Source organism: Drosophila persimilis, unplaced genomic scaffold, assembly GCF_003286085.1.
Source record: "Drosophila persimilis strain 14011-0111.01,24,50 unplaced genomic scaffold, DperRS2 tig00000002-arrow-pilon, whole genome shotgun sequence".
NCBI lineage: Eukaryota > Metazoa > Arthropoda > Insecta > Diptera > Drosophilidae > Drosophila > Drosophila persimilis.
In genome coordinates, this window is record NW_020825289.1 from 1,092,138 (window position 1) to 1,114,657 (window position 22,520).

Consider the following 22,520-nt stretch of genomic DNA (forward strand, 5'->3'; position numbering starts at 1 on the left):
ATGAGCAATTGATCAATGAGCATCACCAAGTGACGGTCCAACATCAGGTCACCACAGCCATCATCTTCCTGCAGCTGTTTATTGCCCAGCTTTTGTAACATTTTGTGAGGGTGTGATTTATCGAGGTTACCGGTCCCTCTCCTGGGAGGTGTGCCGGCTCGTTGGTTGTGCACCCGCGGAAATGCGTGTCCAGTAAAATGTGTAGGGACTCTTTACTGGGGTTGGTCCACGTACCATCATTCCTTTTAAGATACCCTACCGAGGCGATAGTTTTCGAGAGAATCTTGCGTAGCCTTGCGGCCCCTGACGTTTTCTCAATTTCCGAGCAAAATTTTTGCCAAGAGGCCCTTTTTTGCTTGCCTTGTTATACCCGATACTCAAAATGAGTATTGGGGAATATTAGATTTGTGGTGAAAATGGATGTGTGTAACGTCCAGAAGGAATCGTTTCCGACCCCATAAAGTATATATATTATTAATCAGCATCAATAGCCGAGTCGATTGAGCCATGTCTGTCTGTCCGTCTGTCCGTCCGTCCGTCTGTCCGTCTGTCCGTCCCTATTAGCGCCCAGTGCTCAAAGACTATAAGAGCTAGAGCAACGATGTTTTGGAGCCAGACTTCTGTGATATGTCACTGCTACAAAAATATTTCAAAACTTCGCCCCGCCCACTTCCGCCTCCCAAAGGACGAAAATCTGTGGCATCCACATTTTTAAAGATACGAGAAAACCGAAAACGCAGAATCGTAGAGAATGACCATATCTTTAAGACTGCAGAATATAAATTGGATCGTACTATTATTATCGCCAGCATCAAGAAAACAATTTCATTTTTTCTCGCCCTGTCTCTCTCTAACACACACGTAGCATAGGCGGCTTTGCTTAGAGTAAAACATTAGCGCCTAGATCTCAGAGACTATAAAAGCTAGAGCAACCAAATTTGGTATCCATACTCCTAATATATCGGACCTTGACCGTTTGGTCTCAAAATTTTGGCACACCCCCTTCCGCCCCCGCAAAGGACGAAAATCTGTGGGTCTCCACAAATCTCAGAGACTATTAACGCTAGAGTAACCAAATATGGTATCCACACTCCTGTTAAATCTCACTATAAAACGTGTATCTCAGAATTTCGCCTTACCCCCTTCAGCTACCACAAAAGACGGAAATCTGTTGCATCCACAATATTGCTGAATCGAGAAAACTAAAAACGCAGAATCATAGATAATGACCATATCTATCAGGTTGCTGAATCTGGATCAGATCAGATCAGATCATTTTTATAGCCAAAAGGAAGAAATCAATTTGCAATTTTTGTCTCTCTCGCACGCAGCCTTTGTCGTGTCGTTCAATATTAGCGGCGTCTGCAGGAGGAGAGCCATACTGACTTAGTATCGGGTATAAATGTAAAGTTGCGGTATTCGCAGCAACTCACAACGTTCCCCCTCGTTTGCTTTATTTCCTTTTTATATAGTGACAGGCTGATTTTGTAGTCTTCCCAGTGGATCTCCTCGTTCGCTCTTTTAGCTATTTAGAGGGGGTTAGTTTTCCAGGGCTGAGCTATATTTTTCCCAGTTGACTTTCCTGGGATTAATGTAGTCAAGGATTTGCCAACTCTTGACTATATCTAACAGTCTGTGAGACACTACGATGAGGTCAATAAGCTCCTGTCGATTTTTAATTATAAAAGTGGGTTCGTTGCCCGGATTACAAATAAATAGATTTGAGTTAACGATGAAGCTGAAAAGTGATTCACCCCTTATATTTGTGTTCGAGCTCCCCCATTGAGTGAGGTGAGCGTTGGCGTCAGAACCTATTAGAAGGCCAATGTCCCTAGTCCACAAACCTTGTCCGCCACTATCCAAGGTTCCTGGACTAGGGCTACGTGTGCTCCGCTCTTTTCGATGCGGAGTATAAGAGCAGCACTGTAATGTCGGCGTCTAGATCGTCTTCGACTTCATCGTCGCAACACATGGCCTCGAAATCACGTCTCAGCGTGCCATCGGTGGAGTAGCCTTCTGGGTCTGTCTCCGTGTAATCTTCGGGTGCTTCGATTTCGGCAGCGTCCTGCTCGAATGGATTATCGACAGGACGCGCCCCGGCCGCTGAATTCGACTTGTAGACCTTTACGGTCACTGCGCTAAACCCAAATTTGAGCTCGTCTTTGGCAGCCTCAATCGCGGCCTCTTTGTTGAGGACGAACTGGTATGTAGGGCCCTGTGTCGTCTCCACTTTTACCACCTTCCATTCCGATGTTGGCAGGTGGGGGTTGCATCTCTGCTTTGTACAGCTATAAATTTGATGCAGCCCTGGTACCAGCCCATGTCCTTGCAGACGGGGGGAGGGGGTCCAGGCGGTTTTTCCAGCAGCTCAAAGCAGCGGTCGGCTAGTTCCGTTTCCACCCACTTCAACTGGTTCCTGGGGATTCGCGAGTCCGCGCTGCCTTTGTCCGCGTCTTTTCTCTGGCAATCTGCACGAACGAGGTATTTGGCAGTTCTCTGGAGCGCTTCGGTGCTGGTCCAGGAGTCTCCTTTGTCTGAGAGGCTCCCTTCCCAGACTCAGTTTCGTTTTTTGTTTTATTATAATCTTCCATTCTTTTCCCACGAGCTGCAGAGAAGGTGTACGGTCCGTCCGGGCAGAGATCCACGTTGCCCGGATAAGGCATCATTAGAACAGGGGGCTGCCAGGTCCCTGAGCTCTCCGTTAACGACTGGGCCAGTTTTATATACCGAGCCCCCAGCCAGGCTGACTCTCGCCACGGGTTGGGATGTAGGTAGGTAGTGTGTAGGGATACAGGAGTGTGTGAGTGCTTCGCGAACACCCGCTGGCTATGTTCCGATTATCTTTCGTAGTGATCAGACGTGTTTTTGTTTTGCGCTCCGCATTTTTTCCTTTTGTTTTGAATAAACAGCCGGTGTTTTCCTAACCAAATTCTAATTATACTTTCTAACCAGACAACAATCTGGAAACCTATTCATTTACGCGAGTGCATGCCTTTTGATTTGTGTTAAAACATTATTTAACTTTTTATTTTTCGGCGTCGGCTTGTGCTTGTGCTTGTGTTGTGTTGTTGCAGTGAGTGAGTACGCATTACATTGCATTGCAGTCCGCTCTCGTCTGGTAGCTTTTGTTGTTTTATCACTCTCTCGCTATCACCTCAACTTCAATAACTGTTCTTTCTCTCTCGCTCTTTAAACTATCTGAGCAATAGCGCTCTCTGCTTAGTAGTTCTCGCTATAACCGCTCTCCACTCTGTTCTCTTTTTTTTACCATTTCCGCTTTGAGCGTTGTCTGGCACATTGGTCTGATACCAATTTGTTTTGCAAATAATAGTAAATAAATAAATAATAAAATGGAATACGCTGTGGTCTGTGCCAAAAAAACCTGTAAGAAGCAGATCACTCACGATCAGCCGAATGTCCCCTGCTGGCTCTGCGACAGCGTAGTGCACGCAAAATGCGCTGGATTTTCTGGCCTCGTGAGTGATGCTATAGCCAAACGTAATGGCTTGCATTACAGTTGCGAGGCATGCCGTGCGGTGGAGAAAGACATGGTAGCTTTTATGAGGCAGACGCGGAGTGGCTTTAAGGAGCTGACCGTTGGTTTTAAAAACCAATACGATCGGCTCATAGCCATGGAGGCTCAGTTTAGCGGTTTAAAACTGCTGAATGAGTCTCCGAGGCGCAAAAAGGTCACTCCGCGGGATCTGCAAGTGCCAACCGTCACTCAGCCGTGCGCCGCCGAAAAACTGACTCCGACCACTCCAAGTGTGCAGCAGTTGATCTCGTTTGCCACTCCAAGGGCAACGACAGCTGCTGGCGATTCAGATTCGGTAGCCGAATTCATCGCCTCGGAGAATGTGCAGCCAAGTACGTCTGCAGCGTCCGTGTCCGTGGTGTCCGCAAGTTCGCTAGTTGTCCCGTCTATCCCGATCCCACCAGTAAATAGACGTTCCGGACCTCCGGATATTGCCCCCACAGGTACTAGACCTGTGGTGACTAAACCACTGGTGGGAGTCCCACCAAAACGACAAGCTTTTGTTTCACGGCTGGCCCCTGACCTCACATCTAATGATGTAATTGCTTTTATTCAAAGCAAAATAAATGCCGTGGGTTTAAAGGTGGAGAAATTAAACTTCTCTTATGCCAGGGAGATAGCCTCGTTTAAGATAAGCATCTCCCCAACTCAATTTGACACCATTTGCTTCACCAAATTTTGGCCGGAGCATTTGGTGGTGAAGGAGTTTAAGGCTAAGAAGAAGAATAGGCCCCCCACACCCTTCCAAATCTTTCCAGTGTGCCACCCTCAACCTCAACTTCCTCTTCCTCAACTTCCCGTCTTGCTTCCACCTTTCCAAAAAACCAACTTCTCTTTTAGTAACCTATCAGAATGTAAGAGGCTTGCGTAGTAAGCTCAGCATTCTTTTCCGAGATAGTGTTGCATTTGCTTCCCACGTTATTGTGTTTACTGAAACCTGGTTAAAGCCGGACATTCTTAGTTCCGAGGTTTTGGCAGATCAGTACACAACTTTTAGAAAGGACCGTTCGTCTCGACGTGCAGGAGGGGTTCTAATTGCAGTGGACTCTTACTTCACGTCGGAACATTTCACAGTCCAAGTTCAACAGGAACTGGAATTCCTGTGTGTAAAACTGATTCTTCCCGCTTTCGCTATATTCATTACTTGCTCGTATATCCCACCTTCTTCGGATATTTAAATTTATGAGCAGCACTTGTCCGCTTTAACCGCTGTTTCTTCCTCGCTATCTGATAAAGATCGTATGATAGTTCTTGGTGACTTCAACTTGCCAGGAACTGTTTGGTCTTCGGTAAACGAGTCTAGTATCCTAGTGCCCATGTCACGACATGACTTTGTTGACGGCTTGCTTGACCTGTCCCTGTCTCAAGTCAATCATGTGAAAAATTCCTTGGGTCGATTGCTTGATCTATGCTTTGTATCGGATCCGACCATAGTGTTGTTAACCCGAGCCCTTCCGCTCACTATACCTGAAGACGCCTACCACCCTACTTTCGAGGTGTCGCTAGATATAGGACCAACTGTATTGGATCGGTCGAGTAGGCTGCCCGAACGTGTCCGCTGCTTTCGTAAAGCCGAGTTTGCGAAGCTTAATAACCTCATTAGGGATTTTGATTGGTCCGCTTTGTACTTGTGCACTGATATCATAAAAGGCACAAACATTTTTTACAATGCTCTTGGCACATTTTTCGATTCTTGTGTCGCGCTTTCTTGTCCGACAAGATCTGGAAAACCCCCTTGGTTTACCAAAGAGTTATCCAGTCTAAAAAACTTAAAATCAAGACTTTATAAAACATTTCAAGAAGTGGGTTCTCCTACTTCTCACTCTCGCAATGTATTAGCTCGGTCAAACTTTTCAGTTCTTAATGCTCAATGCTATAAGAACTACCTATCTCGATGCAGGATACGTTTTCAGCTATCCCCATCCTCGCTATCATTTTGTAATACGTCGGCAAATAATGATTAGGCAATTGCCGATCTTTTTGCCCAATTTTGCCAAACCACTATTCTGAGGAAAGCTACTCTGGTCAACCGTACCCATACGGTTCACCGAGGTCGAACGGCATTTTCAGTCCCTTGTTAAATGAATGTTCCCTACTTCATGGTCCAGACGGGGTTCCAGGTTGTGTACTCAGGTACTGGGCTGAGGCTCTGTGTGGACCTTTGCTTAAACTATTCACCCTGTCCATTGATTCCTCTTTCTTCCCCCGATCTGGAAGGAATATTTTATAATTCCTCTCCATAAAAAAGGTAGCAATCTCCAACTCAGCATGGATTTATAAGGCGGCGATCAACCACCACGAACTTGTTAGAGTTTACCTCTTTCATTATTAAAGGCTTTCAAGGTAACTTGTACACATGTTATTTATACCGACTTTAGTAAAGCATTCGACTCTGTAAGCCATTCCCTTTTAGCGCATAAACTTGACCTTTTAGGGCTTCCGCCCAACCTCCTGAGATGGATTTCTAGCTATCTTTGTTCTAGGTCTCAAAGAGTCCTCTTCAAAAACTCTCTCTCTTTACCAGTAAAGGTTTACCCCTTACTCTTCACACTCTTTATTAATGACTTACCTTCAGTATTAACATACTCTCGAGTACTTATGTATGCGGATGATGTTAAACTCTGTGTCCAGTACAAGGACATTTCATTTCATTCTCGCTTGCAATCCGATCTCAATAGCTTTCAGTCATGGTGTTGTGCAAACTTGTTACACCTTAATGCCTCGAAATGCAAAGTTATGACATTTCATCGTTCTAGCCCTTTGTTGGCTCCCTACACCCTATTTGGTGGTTCTCTTGAGAGAATTACCCTGGTGGATGATCTGGGTGTTATGTTAGACCCCAAGTTAAAGTTTTCTGAACACATTTCTACCATAGTAAATAAGGCCATGGGCGTGCTTGGGTTTATAAAGAGGTGGTCAAAGGAATTTGACGACCCCTATATAACAAAGACTCTCTATACCTCGCTTGTTCGTCTGATCTTAGAATACGGCTCCTGTGTATGGTGCACTCAGTACAAAGTACACCAAGACCGTATAGAATCAGTACAGAAAAACTTTTTACTCTTTGCTCTGAGGGGCCTTAACTGGAATGCGGGTGTAAGACTCCCATCTTACTCTAGTAGACTACTATTAGTAAACCTCCCATCCTTAGTTAACCGTAGAAAAATGCTTGGTGTGATATTTATGCACAACTTGATCAGGGGTGACATAGACAGCCCTGATCTGTTGAGCCGCATAAACTTCACGATTCCTATTAGACTGACTAGAAATTTTATACCGTTGTTCCTTCCACTTTATAGATCGAATTATTCCTTGCATGAACCGTTTAGGGTCTTATGCTCGGATTATAATTCCCTCTACCATATTATATCCACCACTAATTCTCTTCCTCTTATTAAATTATTAATCCTTACACACCTTTCTATTAATTAGTAACTGTAGTGGTATTTGTATTTTGATTGCATGCTTAGTTTCTTAGTAAGTTTAGTACTAATTTTCCTCGAATGTTAGTCTAATATCTATCTTTCTTGCATGTTCGCGTTTGGTTCGACTACGCACCGCGCGTCATGCGGCAGCGCCCCTCGGTCGGTTGGGCGGGCGGAGGGCTGTGTTTTGCCTGGGATCCGCGCGTAACAGCCTTCTGCTGGTGTCACACGGGCCACTTGACGGTGCAGAGCTGCATCGCCTCTTGAAAGATGCAGTCATTGCATGTCAACGTCCAATTAAACTATCCGGGGCTGCTTATTTTCGGTACTCTCCCTAGGAATGTCCGGTATTTCGCTACGCTATGTAGGTAGATCGTTCGCCATCCGTAACCTGTGACCCGTCTGGTGGCCTCAGCTAAGCCCCCAACCTCACCAGCTCATCAGACCAGAGTAGTAGATTTGTAAAAATATAGGAGATTTGTTTGGCATTGGCAGCAATGTGATAAACTTGGCCTTTGATTTTGTACGTGGAATTAAATTGTTGACCGTTTGCAGCAATATTGTTAACTATATCTGTTGCTCCAAATGATGTCATTCTGTAATGTATAAGTGTATAAGAGCTTATAAAGCTAGCATGTGTAGCGTGTATTCTGACAGAGTGATCAATTTTTGTTTTCGTCATCTACAATTTATAATACGCTTAAATATGTACACAGTTAATTTTTAGGTTGTAATACTTTCTTTTTCCGTTTTTTTTTCTAGAGAGCAACAATTACTGAATATATTTGAAATTATTATAACCACACTTGAAGGAAAACTAAAACGTATTGATAACTTAGATAAAACAGTGGAACTTATGATGAATCACATGGATACATTGGATAATAGAGTGGCTGATAACATTGGAAAAAGTGAATTGATTATATCAAAGCTTCATAGGTTAGAGGCCCACCTTATTCATGATGTTCCTGAAATACAAGTTGCACGTTCGGATAATGACAAAGAAAAACAAAAACCTCTAAATTCTTCAAGCAATATCCTTGAGAATCAATTAGTACAGTTGGACCAAAAAGTTACTAATATTGATATCAAACTAGAGGTTCTAAAATCACAAATAGATAATAACTTTTTACAAGCTGAAGATTTTAACGCCGAGGCTAGTGAGAAAAAGCCTATATCTATGAATGTAATTGATATAACAAAGGCTTTAAACCCAGAAACGATGACTCATGTGTCCGAAGAATTAAGTGAGCTTCGTGATTCAACAGATAGTATTGACAAGAAGTTGCAATTTCACATTAATATTGTGTCAGAAAATATTGGGCGAATGATTCGAATGATCCACGATATTCACTATGCGGTGGTTGATCATCACGAGCAAGTAAATGCATTCAATATCACCACAACTTCACCACCACCCATCAAATCAAGCAAAATTGATGCTCTTGTTAAGCAAATACGACCTATGGTTTCAGTATCTGAAAAAATGGACGAAGTTTGGGACGTCGTGGTAGGCACAAAATCTACAGTTGACCATCTTTTACCAAAGTCTGATGCTCTTTTGACACAAACACAACGCCAGGAACGGGCCATTGATGAAATTCACCAAGATCTAAAAACAAAAACTAATTTAATTATCAACAACTTAGATATGGTTGAAAAGCGTTTAAAAAAACAAGAGAATGATGTGCAATTACTGGCAACGCGTCCAGGTCCCACAGAACTTTTAATGGACCCAACCATCGATCGTTTGGTGGAATATGACTCAAGCAAGTAATTTAATTTATTTTCTTTTTTAAGGAATTATTTTCTCACTTTTTAATTTTTTGAAGATATTCAATAATAGAAGACAATTTTACAGAGGTTAAGACGCCATTGCCTCCAATATTGTCTTCTATACCAATATCTGAAACCACATCCCCATCACCTTCCCAATCACAAAAAACTACTTCTACTGGAGATGTAATAACAAGTGATGTGCCGATATTGTCAACGACCACCAACACAAGCAATATTATCGGTGGAACACTTTCCGCTTCTACAGCCTCTTACAGCCCAGTTACTACTAAATCAACCATTCGAAAAGGTGGCATTATATTTCCCAGCGTTAAAAATAAGCCAGCTGTTATAAATAACACATTTACCAATGACATCTTAACACTTAAGGATATCAGAGTAAGTAAAAAAATGGTTCATGTTAAGATAAAGTACGTTAGTCAATTAAGTACGAGAATTTTCTTTTCGTTAGCTTTTCAAAGGTCCTTTTCAGCTGCAAAGGTCCTTCCGTCAGAACATTAAATCGTAAATTTTGAAAACATGCAAGGATCTAGTGATCAACAACCCGGAAGAAAACCTGTGTAAAGTTTCTAATCAATAATACGAGGACGAGCTGATAAATAGTCGGGGCTACCAAAAGAACAGTGTTGTTTGACTGATGTGAAAGTTTCAGGCGGTTTTTCTTTTTTCTGTTTTCAACAAAGAAATTATGGGAATATGTTTATGAGGAATCAGCTCCATCGACTTTAACCATTAATACTAAATACTAGACTGCGGAATTTAGGCGCGGGGCACAAGCCAGATAGGTGACAACACCTCTAAGTGTGTGAGTGTTAGATGATAATCTTAATCAAACCAAAAGGTATAAAGTTTTTTAACCGATTTTATACTATTCGGTGTTTATTTTTTAGAGGATATCAATTATTTTACCATGATTTTTGGTTATTAATGAGGACTGTATAATTTGTAATAGGTTTTATTTCATATATTTAGTCATAATAATATCGGCGTTTATATATATATATCAAAAGCGGGGGTTGATTTGCGGTACAGCGATGTGCGGGAAGTTGGTTGTGAGTCTAATTAACTACTACCTTCAACTCCACAAAATAAGTCGAGCAAAAGGGAATTGAAAGATAATGCGTTGCGACGGTCCAATGCAAAACGGTACACATCGATTTATGCGTGTGCAGCTGCGGGCTTTGTGTGTATGTGTGAAACCCTAACAGTGAATGAGCAGTTATTGAATTAGTTATTATACCCGATACTCAAAATGAGTATTGGGGTATATTAGATTTGTGGTAAAAGTGGATGTGTGTAACGTCCAGAAGGAATCGTTTCCGACCCCATAAAGTATATATATTCTTGATCAGCATCAATAGCCGAGTCGATTGAGCCATGTCTGTCTGTCCGTCTGTCCGTCCGTCCGTCCGTCTGTCCGTCTGTCCGTCCCCTTCAGCGCCTAATGCTCAAAGACTATAAGATCTAGAGCAACGATGTTTTGGATCCAGACTTCTGTGATATGTCACTGCTACAAAAATATTTCAAAACTTCGCCCCGCCCACTTCCGCCCCCACAAAGGACGAAAATCTGTGGCATCTACTTTTTTAAAGATACGAGAAAACTAAAAACGCAGAATCTTAGAGAATGACCATATCTTTTAGACTGCAGAATCTGAATTGGATCGTATTATTATTATAGCCAGCATCAAGAAAACAATTTCATTTTTTCTCGCCCTGTCTCTCTCTAACACACACGTAGCAAAGGCGGCTTTGCTTAGAGTAAAACATTAGCGCCTAGATCTCAGAGACTATAAAAGCTAGAGCAACCAAATTTGGTATCCACACTCCTAATATATCGGACCGAGACGAGTTTGTTTCAAAATTTCGCCACACCCCCTTCCGCCCCCGCAAAGGATGCAAATCTGGGGATATTCACAAATCTCAGAGACTATTAAAGCTAGAGTAACCAAATTTGGTATCCGCACTCCTCTCAGATCTCACTATAAAACGTATATCTCAAAATTTCGCCCCACCCCCTTCCGCCCCCACAAAGGACGAAAAACTTTTGCATCCACAATATTGCAAATTTGAGAAAACTAAAAACGCAGAATCATAGATACTGACCATATCTATCAGATTGCTGAATCTGATCAGATCAGATCATTTTTATAGCCAAAGGAAACAAATCAATTTGCAGTGGCTACGCAGCGCCCGACGTCACGCTCAGACTGATTTTCTGTCTCTCTCGCACGTACTCTTTGTCGTGTCGTTTAATATTAGCGGCGTCTGCCGGAGGAGAGCCATACTGACTTAGTATCGGGTATAACTGTAGAGTTACGGTGTCCGCAGCAACTCACAACGTTCCCCCTCGTTCAAATATATTAAAGGTTTATTGTAGGTTTGTGGTCGGAGCTACGCTGATTCCATCAACGCGGCCCGGCTGCAGCAGTAGATCAAACGCAAGATCCATAAAAGATTAATCAGAGCGCAAGGTTTAGCGGGAAGACCGCTTACGGAGAGAGATAACGAGGGGGAACGTTGTGAGTTGCTGCGGACACCGCAACTCTACAGTTATACCCGATACTAAGTCAGTATGGCTCTCCTCCGGCAGCGCCGCTAATATTAAACGACACGACAAAGAGTGCGTGCGAGAGAGACAGAAAATCAGTCTGAGCGTGACGTCGGGCGCTGCGTAGCCACTGCAAATTGATTTGTTTCCTTTGGCTATAAAAATGATCTGATCTGATCCAGATTCAGCAATCTGATAGATATGGTCAGTATCTATGATTCTGCGTTTTTAGTTTTCTCAAATTTGCAATATTGTGGATGCAACAGATTTTCGTCCTTTGTGTGGGCGGAAGGGGGTGGGGCGAAATTTTGAGATAAAGGTTTTATAGTGAGATCTAACAGGATTGCGGATACCAAATTTGGTTACTCTAGCTTTAATAGTCTCTGAGATTTGTGAATATCCCCAGATTTGCATCCTTTGCGGGGGCGGAAGGGGGTGTGGCGAAATTTTGAAACAAACTCGTCTCGGTCCGATATATTAGGAGTGTGGATACCAAATTTGGTTGCTCTAGCTTTTATAGTCTCTGAGATCTAGGCGCTAATGTTTTACTCTAAGCAAAGCCGCCTATGCTACGTGTGTTTTAGAGAGAGACAGGGCGAGAAAAAATGAAATTGTTTTCTTGATGCTGGCTATAATAATAATACGATCCAATTCAGATTCTGCAGTCTAAAAGATATGGTCATTCTCTACGATTCTGCGTTTTTGGTTTTCTCGTATCTTTAAAAAAGTAGATGCCACAGATTTTCGTCCTTTGTGGCGCTGGCGTCCCCAGGCGCTGAAGGGGACGGACAGACGGACAGACGGACGGACGGACGGACAGACGGACAGACAGACATGGCTCAATCGACTCGGCTATTGATGCTGATCAAGAATATATATACTTTATGGGGTCGGAAACGATTCCTTCTGGACGTTACACACATCCACTTTTACCACAAATCTAATATACCCCAATACTCATTTTGAGTATCGGGTATAAAAACAGGCAATAGCAAAAACAAACACTGATGCTCGATGGCACTTGCTTAAAACAATTCTGCGTTGCTCTGCTTCGAATATTTATATTTGCGCAAGCATGCCCATACCATTTTTTGCAATGGTAGAAGATTTTCAGAAAACATTAATTGAGTAAGGAGCCAAGAAAAGGATAGAGCTAAAATGAAATGTTATTAATCAATTTGCATTTTAACCAAAGGTATATATATATATTCAAAAGTTTTTTTCCGTTTGTTTGAGTAGACAGCGCCTCCGCCAGAGGGCGCACACATTGCACGATACGAGTGTGTGTAGAAGGCCGTTACGTAGCCACAGCAGTTTAATTTGTTCCTTTCTATAATATTAATCCGATCTTATTTCATTTTGGCAATCTGGTCATGGTCATTCTCTATAATTCCGCGTTTTTAGTTTTCTCCCACCTTCAAAATCGTAGATGTAACAGATTTTCGTACCCTAAAAAGCTTCGACGGTAAACAACACTAGAGCGAGAGCTTTTCTGAACAGTGCCGTGCTGTTTTTTTAGAATAACGGGAGCTAGACGATTATGGATTAGTGGCCATCACTTTAATAGATGCAAAAATTGGGATTCCATGAGCAGGGATATAAGACCACAACAAGGGGTAAGGGTTTCTTCGGGAGTACCACAGGGCAGCCATCTAGGCCCCTTACTCTTCACACTCTTTATTAATGACTTGCCTTCGGTATTAACATACTCTCGAGTACTTATGTATGCGGGTGATGTTAAACTCTGTGTCCAGTATAAGGACATTTCATTTCATTCTCGCTTGCAATCCGATCTCAATAACTTTCAGTCATGGTGTGCAAACTTGTTACACCTTAATGCCTCGAAATGCAAAGTTATAACATTTCATCGTTCTAGCCCCTTGTTGGCTCCCTATACCCAATTTGGTGGTTCTCTTGAGAGAATTACCCTGGTGGATGATCTGGGTGTTATGTTAGACCCCAAGTTAAAGTTTTCCGAACACATTTCTACCATGGTAAATAAGGCCATGGGCGTGCTTGGGTTTATAAAGAGGTGGTCAAAGGAATTTGACGACCCCTATATAACAAAGACTCTCTATACCTCGCTTGTTCGTCCGATCTTAGAATACGGCTCCTGTGTATGGTGCCCTCAGTACAAAGTACACCAGGACCGTATAGAATCAGTACAGAAAAACTTTTTACTCTTTGCTCTGCAGGGCCTCAACTGGGATGCGGGTGTAAGACTCCCATCTTACTCTAGCAGACTGCTATTAGTAAACCTCCCATCCTTAGTTAACCGTAGAAAAATGCTTGGTGTGATTTTTATGCACAACTTAATCAGGGGTGACATAGACAGCCCTGATCTGTTAAGCCGCATAAACTTCACGATTCCTATTAGACTTACTAGAAATTTTATACCGTTGTTCCATCCACTCTGTAGATCGAAATATTCCTTGCATGAACCGTTTAGGGTCTTATGCTCGGATTATAATTCCCTCTACCATATCATATCCACCACTAATTCTCTTCCTCTTACGAAATTACTAATCCTTACACACCTTTCTAGTAATTAGTAATTAGTAATTGTAGTGGTATTTTTATGTTTATTTTTAATGCATGTCTAGTTCTCTTAGAAACTTTAGTGCCAATCTTCCTCGAATATTAGTCTAACAGCTATCTTTCCTACATGCTCGCGTAACAGCCTTCTGCTGGTGTTACACGGGCCTCTTGGCAGTGCAGTAATTGCATCGCCTCTTGAAAGATGCAGTCATTGCATGTCAACATCCACGAAAAACGGTTTTGAAACTGGTTAGCGGGACATCAAATCAAGGTGAGACAAAAAAGTGAGTCCGTAACGAAAAATTGTCCTTTACTATTCTTGAAACTCATAGGGACCCTAGCCAGTTGGTTCGGTTCCATTAAATCCCACCGAAGATTCCTGGAAAAATGCTATAAAATGTCGACCTACTTGGAAGCGGGCCGGTATGAACTTAAATAAACCCTCTCTAACTTATACATTTTGTAACAGAATGGCACTTCCGTGGAAATTTCAACAGAGTTCAAAAAATTAAAAGTCAATAAAAACACATTTCCATATACTCTTGTCCCGAAATATAATTTCATAAACTTTTATCTGAAACTTCTTCAGTAGTTTTTGGTATTTTTATAGTCGTGTTTTCATTTCCAATTTTCTCCTATAAGAAATTCTTGATACAAGTTTTTCTTCAAAGTCTCTATTAAAAGCCAGCTGAGGTTTTTGTGAAACAGACATGAAGTTATTTATGGGATAAGGTAAAAAAAAAACATGAAAAAATCGTACGGTCGAGACCCGTACGTTGAATTTAAGAAGCACCAATAGAGATAGAAACCTACATTAATCCTCTTTTAAAGTACATAGCCAGCTTAAGAATTTTCTTTTCCGTTTTGCAGATTTTTCCATTTTACTAGATTAGGTTAGGTTAGGTTCAGGCGGTAGCCGAGGAAGGGCGGATAAAACCACCGCCCCCCAAGCTCCCATGGAACTATCAGACGTCCATTGTGCTGCCGCACAGACGCACACTGAGTGCGTGCTTAGAAGAAGTTTGGAGACAATAAAAATAGCCCCTTTTAATGGCCACAACCTCCAATTGGAACACACTACACTGATCTGGGAGCCTGAAGTACTGATGGTACTGAAGTACTGATGTTCAGCTCGATACACTAGACTCCGCCTCCCACTCGGCAGTCTAACTTTGAGCCATCATTGTAGAAGTGGACCGCATTTGCAGGTCCTGGTTCGCCCATCTCCCAGTCCTCCCTAGGTGGGATTGATACCTGGAAAGTCGTCCAGAGGTGATTACTGGGGATACAATAGTCTGTCCTCTCCGGTAAGTGCGAGGGTCTCGTCAGGATTCCCAAGTGGCCAACCTCGGACGCTTTCCACAGCTTGGCTTCTCTCATTCTGAGGGCGGAAAGTATTGCCACATTCTTTCCCATGGGATCTACGAGGAGGAGTTTCAGCACGGTATCCAGGGCTTCCCGTGGAGTAGTGCGTGCGAGAGAAGTTCGTTTGTATACGGCTGGCCACCATACACCACTCCATAGGGCATGATTGTTCGTATGATTCTTTCTCCCGCAGAAGTATGTTCAATACCACGTTCCATAAGAGGGTGTTTCTCTGCTGACAAATCTAAGTGATTTTTACGTCCCCAGTGATGCCTCAACCTTCCTGCAATGTAGCATCTGCTCGATTAGGATAACCGTCCGGGAGTCAACCCCCATGTCCGTTAGTGCGCCTGTGATGACGGTCGGAAGGATGTTTTTAAAGGCCCCTTCTCTGTCGAGAAAGGCTACCAGGGTGTAATCCTTAAAGTTAAGGGACACTTCGATGATCGATGTGATCAAGTGTAGGGCCGTTTCGGTGGATGTTCCTTTCCGATAGGCTGCTGGGAGTCTGAGATTAGACTAGGCGGAATTCTCGCCGTTAGATGCAGCCCCAGGAGTCGTTCCATCGGCATTGTGCGAAGGCTTGCCTACGTTGGGAATGAAGACGACTTTGGTCTGAAGACAGGTATCTGGGATGTTTGCGATACACCTTAATGCCTCGAAATGCAAAGTTATAACATTTCATCGTTCTAGCCCCTTGTTGGCTCCCTATACCCAATTTGGTGGTTCTCTTGAGAGAATTACCCTGGTGGATGATCTGGGTGTTATGTTAGACCCCAAGTTAAAGTTTTCTGAACACATTTCTACCATGGTAAACAAGGCCATGGGCGTGATTGGGTTTATAAAGAGGTGGTCAAAGGAATTTGACGACCCCTATATAACGAAGACGCTCCATTCCTCGCTTATTCGTCCGATCTTAAAATACGGCTCCTGTGTATGGTGCCCTCTGTACAAAGTACACCAGGATCGTATAGAATCAGTACAGAAAAACTTTTTACTCTTTGCTCTGAGGGGCCTTAACTGGGATGCGGGTGTAAGACTCCCATCTTACTCTAGTAGACTACTATTAGTAAACCTCCCATCCTTAGTTAACCGTAGAAAAATGCTTGGTGTGATTTTTATGCACAACTTAATCAGGGGTGACATAGACAGCCCTGATCTGTTAAGCCGCATAAACTTCACGATTCCTATTAGACTTACTAGAAATTTTATACCGTTGTTCCATCCACTGTGTAGATCGAAATATTCCTTGCATGAACCGTTTAGAGTCTTATGCTCGGATTATAATTCCCTCTACCATATCATATCCACCACTAATTCTCTTCCTCTTACGAAATTACTAATCCTTACACACCTTTCTAGTAATTAGTAATTAGTAATTGTAGTGGTATTTTTATGTTTATTTTTAATGCATGTCTAGTTCTCTTAGAGACTTTAGTGCCAATCTTCCTCGAATATTAGTCTAACAGCTATCTTTCCTACATGCTCGCGTAACAGCCTTCTGCTGGTGTTACACGGGCCTCTTGGCAGTGCAGTAATTGCATCGCCTCTTGAAAGATGCAGTCATTGCATGTCAACATCCACGAAAAAGGGTTTTGAAACTGGTTAGCGGGACATCAAATCAAGGTGAGACAAAAAAGTGAGTCCGTAACGAAAAATTGTCCTTTACTATTCTTGAAACTCATAGGGACCCTAGCCAGTTGGTTCGGTTCCATTAAATCCCACCGAAGATTCCTGGAAAAATGCTATAGAATGTCGACCTACTTGGAAGCGGGCCGGTATGAACTTAAATAAACCCTCTCTAACTTATACATTTTGTAACAGAATGGCACTTCCGTGGAAATTTCAACAGAGTTCAAAAAATTAAAAGTCAATAAAAACACATTTCCATATACTCTTGTCCCGAAATATAATTTCATAAACTTTTATCTGAAACTTCTTCAGTAGTTTTTGGTATTTTTATAGTCGTGTTTTCATTTCCAATTTTCTCCTATAAGAAATTCTTGATACAAGTTTTTCTTCAAAGTCTCTATTAAAAGCCAGCTGAGGTTTTTGTGAAACAGACATGAAGTTATTTATGGGATAAGGTAAAAAAAAACATGAAAAAATCGTACGGTCGAGACCCGTACGTTGAATTTAAGAAGCACCAATAGAGATAGAAACCTACATTAATCCTCTTTTAAAGCAAATAGCCAGCTTTAGAATTTTCTATTCCGTTTTGCTGATTTTTCCATTTTACTAGATTAGGTTAGGTTAGGTTCAGGCGGTAGCCGAGGAAGGGCGGATAAAACCACCGCCCCCCAAGCTCCCATGGAACTATCAGACGTCCATTGTGCTGCCGCACAGACGCACACTGAGTGCGTGCTTAGAAGAAGTTTGGAGACAATAAAAATAGCCCCTTTTAATGGCCACAACCTCCAATTGGAACACACTACACTGATCCGGGAGCCTGAAGCAAGTACTGATACACTAGACTCCGCCTCCCACTCGGCAGTCTAACTTTGAGCCATCATTGTAGAAGTGGACCGCATTTGCAGGTCCTGGTTCGCCCATCTCCCAGTCCTCCCTATGTGGGATTGATACCTGGAAAGTCGTCCAGAGGTGATTACTGGGGATACAATAGTCTGTCCTCTCCGGTAAGTGCGAGGGTCTCGTCAGGATTCCCAAGTGGCCAACCTCGGACGCTTTCCACAGCTTGGCTTCTCTCATTCTGAGGGCGGAAAGTATTGCCACATTCTTTCCCATGGGATCTACAGGGAGGAGGTTCAGCACGGTATCCAGGGCTTCCCGTGGAGTAGTGCGTGCGAGAGAAGTTCGTTTGTATACGGCTGGCCACCATACACCACTCCATAGGGCATGATTGTTCGTATGATTCTTTCTCCCGCAGAAGTATGTTCAATACCACGTTCCATAAGAGGGTGTTTCTCTGCTGACAAATCTAAGTGATTTTTACGTCCCCAGTGATGCCTCAACCTTCCTGCAATGTAGCATCTGCTCGATTAGGATAACCGTCCGGGAGTCAACCCCCATGTCCGTTAGTGCGCCTGTGATGACGGTCGGAAGGATGTTTTTAAAGGCCCCTTCTCTGTCGAGAAAGGCTACCAGGGTGTAATCCTTAAAGTTAAGGGACACTTCGATGATCGATGTGATCAAGTGTAGGGCCGTTTCGGTGGATGTTCCTTTCCGATAGGCTGCTGGGAGTCTGAGATTAGACTAGGCGGAATTCTCGCCGTTAGATGCAGCCCCAGGAGTCGTTCCATCGGCATTGTGCGAAGGCTTGCCTACGTTGGGAATGAAGACGACTTTGGTCTGAAGACAGGTATCTGGGATGTTTGCGATAGACCTTAATGCCTCGAAATGCAAAGTTATAACATTTCATCGTTCTAGCCCCTTGTTGGCTCCCTATACCCAATTTGGTGGTTCTCTTGAGAGAATTACCCTGGTGGATGATCTGGGTGTTATGTTAGACCCCAAGTTAAAGTTTTCTGAACACATTTCTACCATGGTAAACAAGGCCATGGGCGTGATTGGGTTTATAAAGAGGTGGTCAAAGGAATTTGACGACCCCTATATAACGAAGACGCTCCATTCCTCGCTTATTCGTCCGATCTTAAAATACGGCTCCTGTGTATGGTGCCCTCTGTACAAAGTACACCAGGATCGTATAGAATCAGTACAGAAAAACTTTTTACTCTTTGCTCTGAGGGGCCTTAACTGGGATGCGGGTGTAAGACTCCCATCTTACTCTAGTAGACTACTATTAGTAAACCTCCCATCCTTAGTTAACCGTAGAAAAATGCTTGGTGTGATTTTTATGCACAACTTAATCAGGGGTGACATAGACAGCCCTGATCTGTTAAGCCGCATAAACTTCACGATTCCTATTAGACTTACTAGAAATTTTATACCGTTGTTCCATCCACTGTGTAGATCGAAATATTCCTTGCATGAACCGTTTAGAGTCTTATGCTCGGATTATAATTCCCTCTACCATATCATATCCACCACTAATTCTCTTCCTCTTACGAAATTACTAATCCTTACACACCTTTCTAGTAATTAGTAATTAGTAATTGTAGTGGTATTTTTATGTTTATTTTTAATGCATGTCTAGTTCTCTTAGAAACTTTAGTGCCAATCTTCCTCGAATATTAGTCTAACAGCTATCTTTCCTACATGCTCGCGTAACAGCCTTCTGCTGGTGTTACACGGGCCTCTTGGCAGTGCAGTAATTGCATCGCCTCTTGAAAGATGCAGTCATTGCATGTCAACATCCACGAAAAAGGGTTTTGAAACTGGTTAGCGGGACATCAAATCAAGGTGAGACAAAAAAGTGAGTCCGTAACGAAAAATTGTCCTTTACTATTCTTGAAACTCATAGGGACCCTAGCCAGTTGGTTCGGTTCCATTAAATCCCACCGAAGATTCCTGGAAAAATGCTATAGAATGTCGACCTACTTGGAAGCGGGCCGGTATGAACTTAAATAAACCCTCTCTAACTTATACATTTTGTAACAGAATGGCACTTCCGTGGAAATTTCAACAGAGTTCAAAAAATTAAAAGTCAATAAAAACACATTTCCATATACTCTTGTCCCGAAATATAATTTCATAAACTTTTATCTGAAACTTCTTCAGTAGTTTTTGGTATTTTTATAGTCGTGTTTTCATTTCCAATTTTCTCCTATAAGAAATTCTTGATACAAGTTTTTCTTCAAAGTCTCTATTAAAAGCCAGCTGAGGTTTTTGTGAAACAGACATGAAGTTATTTATGGGATAAGGTAAAAAAAAACATGAAAAAATCGTACGGTCGAGACCCGTACGTTGAATTTAAGAAGCACCAATAGAGATAGAAACCTACATTAATCCTCTTTTAAAGCAAATAGCCAGCTTTAGAATTTTCTATTCCGTTTTGCTGATTTTTCCATTTTACTAGATTAGGTTAGGTTAGGTTCAGGCGGTAGCCGAGGAAGGGCGGATAAAACCACCGCCCCCCAAGCTCCCATGGAACTATCAGACGTCCATTGTGCTGCCGCACAGACGCACACTGAGTGCGTGCTTAGAAGAAGTTTGGAGACAATAAAAATAGCCCCTTTTAATGGCCACAAGTACTGATACACTAGACTCCGCCTCCCACTCGGCAGTCTAACTTTGAGCCATCATTGTAGAAGTGGACCGCATTTGCAGGTCCTGGTTCGCCCATCTCCCAGTCCTCCCTAGGTGGGATTGATACCTGGAAAGTCGTCCAGAGGTGATTACTGGGGATACAATAGTCTGTCCTCTCCGGTAAGTGCGAGGGTCTCGTCAGGATTCCCAAGTGGCCAACCTCGGACGCTTTCCACAGCTTGGCTTCTCTCATTCTGAGGGCGGAAAGTATTGCCACATTCTTTCCCATGGGATCTACAGGGAGGAGGTTCAGCACGGTATCCAGGGCTTCCCGTGGAGTAGTGCGTGCGAGAGAAGTTCGTTTGTATACGGCTGGCCACCATACACCACTCCATAGGGCATGATTGTTCGTATGATTCTTTCTCCCGCAGAAGTATGTTCAATACCACGTTCCATAAGAGGGTGTTTCTCTGCTGACAAATCTAAGTGATTTTTACGTCCCCAGTGATGCCTCAACCTACCTGCAATGTAGCATCTGCTCGATTAGGATAACCGTCCGGGAGTCAACCCCCATGTCCGTTAGTGCGCCTGTGATGACGGTCGGAAGGATGTTTTTAAAGGCCCCTTCTCTGTCGAGAAAGGCTACCAGGGTGTAATCCTTAAAGTTAAGGGACACTTCGATGATCGATGTGATCAAGTGTAGGGCCGTTTCGGTGGATGTTCCTTTCCGATAGGCTGCTGGGAGTCTGAGATTAGACTAGGCGGAATTCTCGCCGTTAGATGCAGCCCCAGGAGTCGTTCCATCGGCATTGTGCGAAGGCTTGCCTACGTTGGGAATGAAGACGACTTTGGTCTGAAGACAGGTATCTGGGATGTTTGCGATACACCTTAATGCCTCGAAATGCAAAGCTATAACATTTCATCGTTCTAGCCCCTTGTTGGCTCCCTATACCCAATTTGGTGGTTCTCTTGAGAGAATTACCCTGGTGGATGATCTGGGTGTTATGTTAGACCCCAAGTTAAAGTTTTCTGAACACATTTCTACCATGGTAAACAAGGCCATGGGCGTGATTGGGTTTATAAAGAGGTGGTCAAAGGAATTTGACGACCCCTATATAACGAAGACGCTCCATTCCTCGCTTGTTCGTCCGATCTTAAAATACGGCTCCTGTGTATGGTGCCCTCTGTACAAAGTACACCAGGATCGTATAGAATCAGTACAGAAAAACTTTTTACTCTTTGCTCTGAGGGGCCTTAACTGGGATGCGGGTGTAAGACTCCCATCTTACTCTAGTAGACTACTATTAGTAAACCTCCCATCCTTAGTTAACCGTAAAAAAATGCTTGGTGTGATTTTTATGCACAACTTAATCAGGGGTGACATAGACAGCCCTGATCTGTTAAGCCGCATAAACTTCACGATTCCTATTAGACTTACTAGAAATTTTATACCGTTGTTCCATCCACTGTGTAGATCGAAATATTTCTTGCATGAACCGTTTAGAGTCTTATGCTCGGATTATAATTCCCTCTACCATATCATATCCACCACTAATTCTCTTCCTCTTACGAAATTACTAATCCTTACACACCTTTCTAGTAATTAGTAATTAGTAATTGTAGTGGTATTTTTATGTTTATTTTTAATGCATGTCTAGTTCTCTTAGAGACTTTAGTGCCAATCTTCCTCGAATATTAGTCTAACAGCTATCTTTCCTACATGCTCGCGTAACAGCCTTCTGCTGGTGTTACACGGGCCTCTTGGCAGTGCAGTAATTGCATCGCCTCTTGAAAGATGCAGTCATTGCATGTCAACATCCACGAAAAAGGGTTTTGAAACTGGTTAGCGGGACATCAAATCAAGGTGAGACAAAAAAGTGAGTCCGTAACGAAAAATTGTCCTTTACTATTCTTGAAACTCATAGGGACCCTAGCCAGTTGGTTCGGTTCCATTAAATCCCACCGAAGATTCCTGGAAAAATGCTATAGAATGTCGACCTACTTGGAAGCGGGCCGGTATGAACTTAAATAAACCCTCTCTAACTTATACATTTTGTAACAGAATGGCACTTCCGTGGAAATTTCAACAGAGTTCAAAAAATTAAAAGTCAATAAAAACACATTTCCATATACTCTTGTCCCGAAATATAATTTCATAAACTTTTATCTGAAACTTCTTCAGTAGTTTTTGGTATTTTTATAGT

General features: G+C 42.7%; 1 protein-coding gene across 1 annotated transcript in view; it reads left to right on the plus strand.

Annotated features, from left to right (window-relative positions):
• LOC6603316 (techylectin-5B) overlaps positions 1–22,520 on the plus strand; it is a 126,062-nt gene that overhangs the window by 2,984 nt on the left and 100,558 nt on the right. The window contains exons 2-3 of the mRNA XM_026985625.1: positions 7,723–8,733; positions 8,793–9,135. Of these exons, the coding sequence (XP_026841426.1) occupies positions 7,723–8,733; positions 8,793–9,135 (1,354 nt within the window). The remainder of the gene's footprint in view (positions 1–7,722; positions 8,734–8,792; positions 9,136–22,520) is intronic.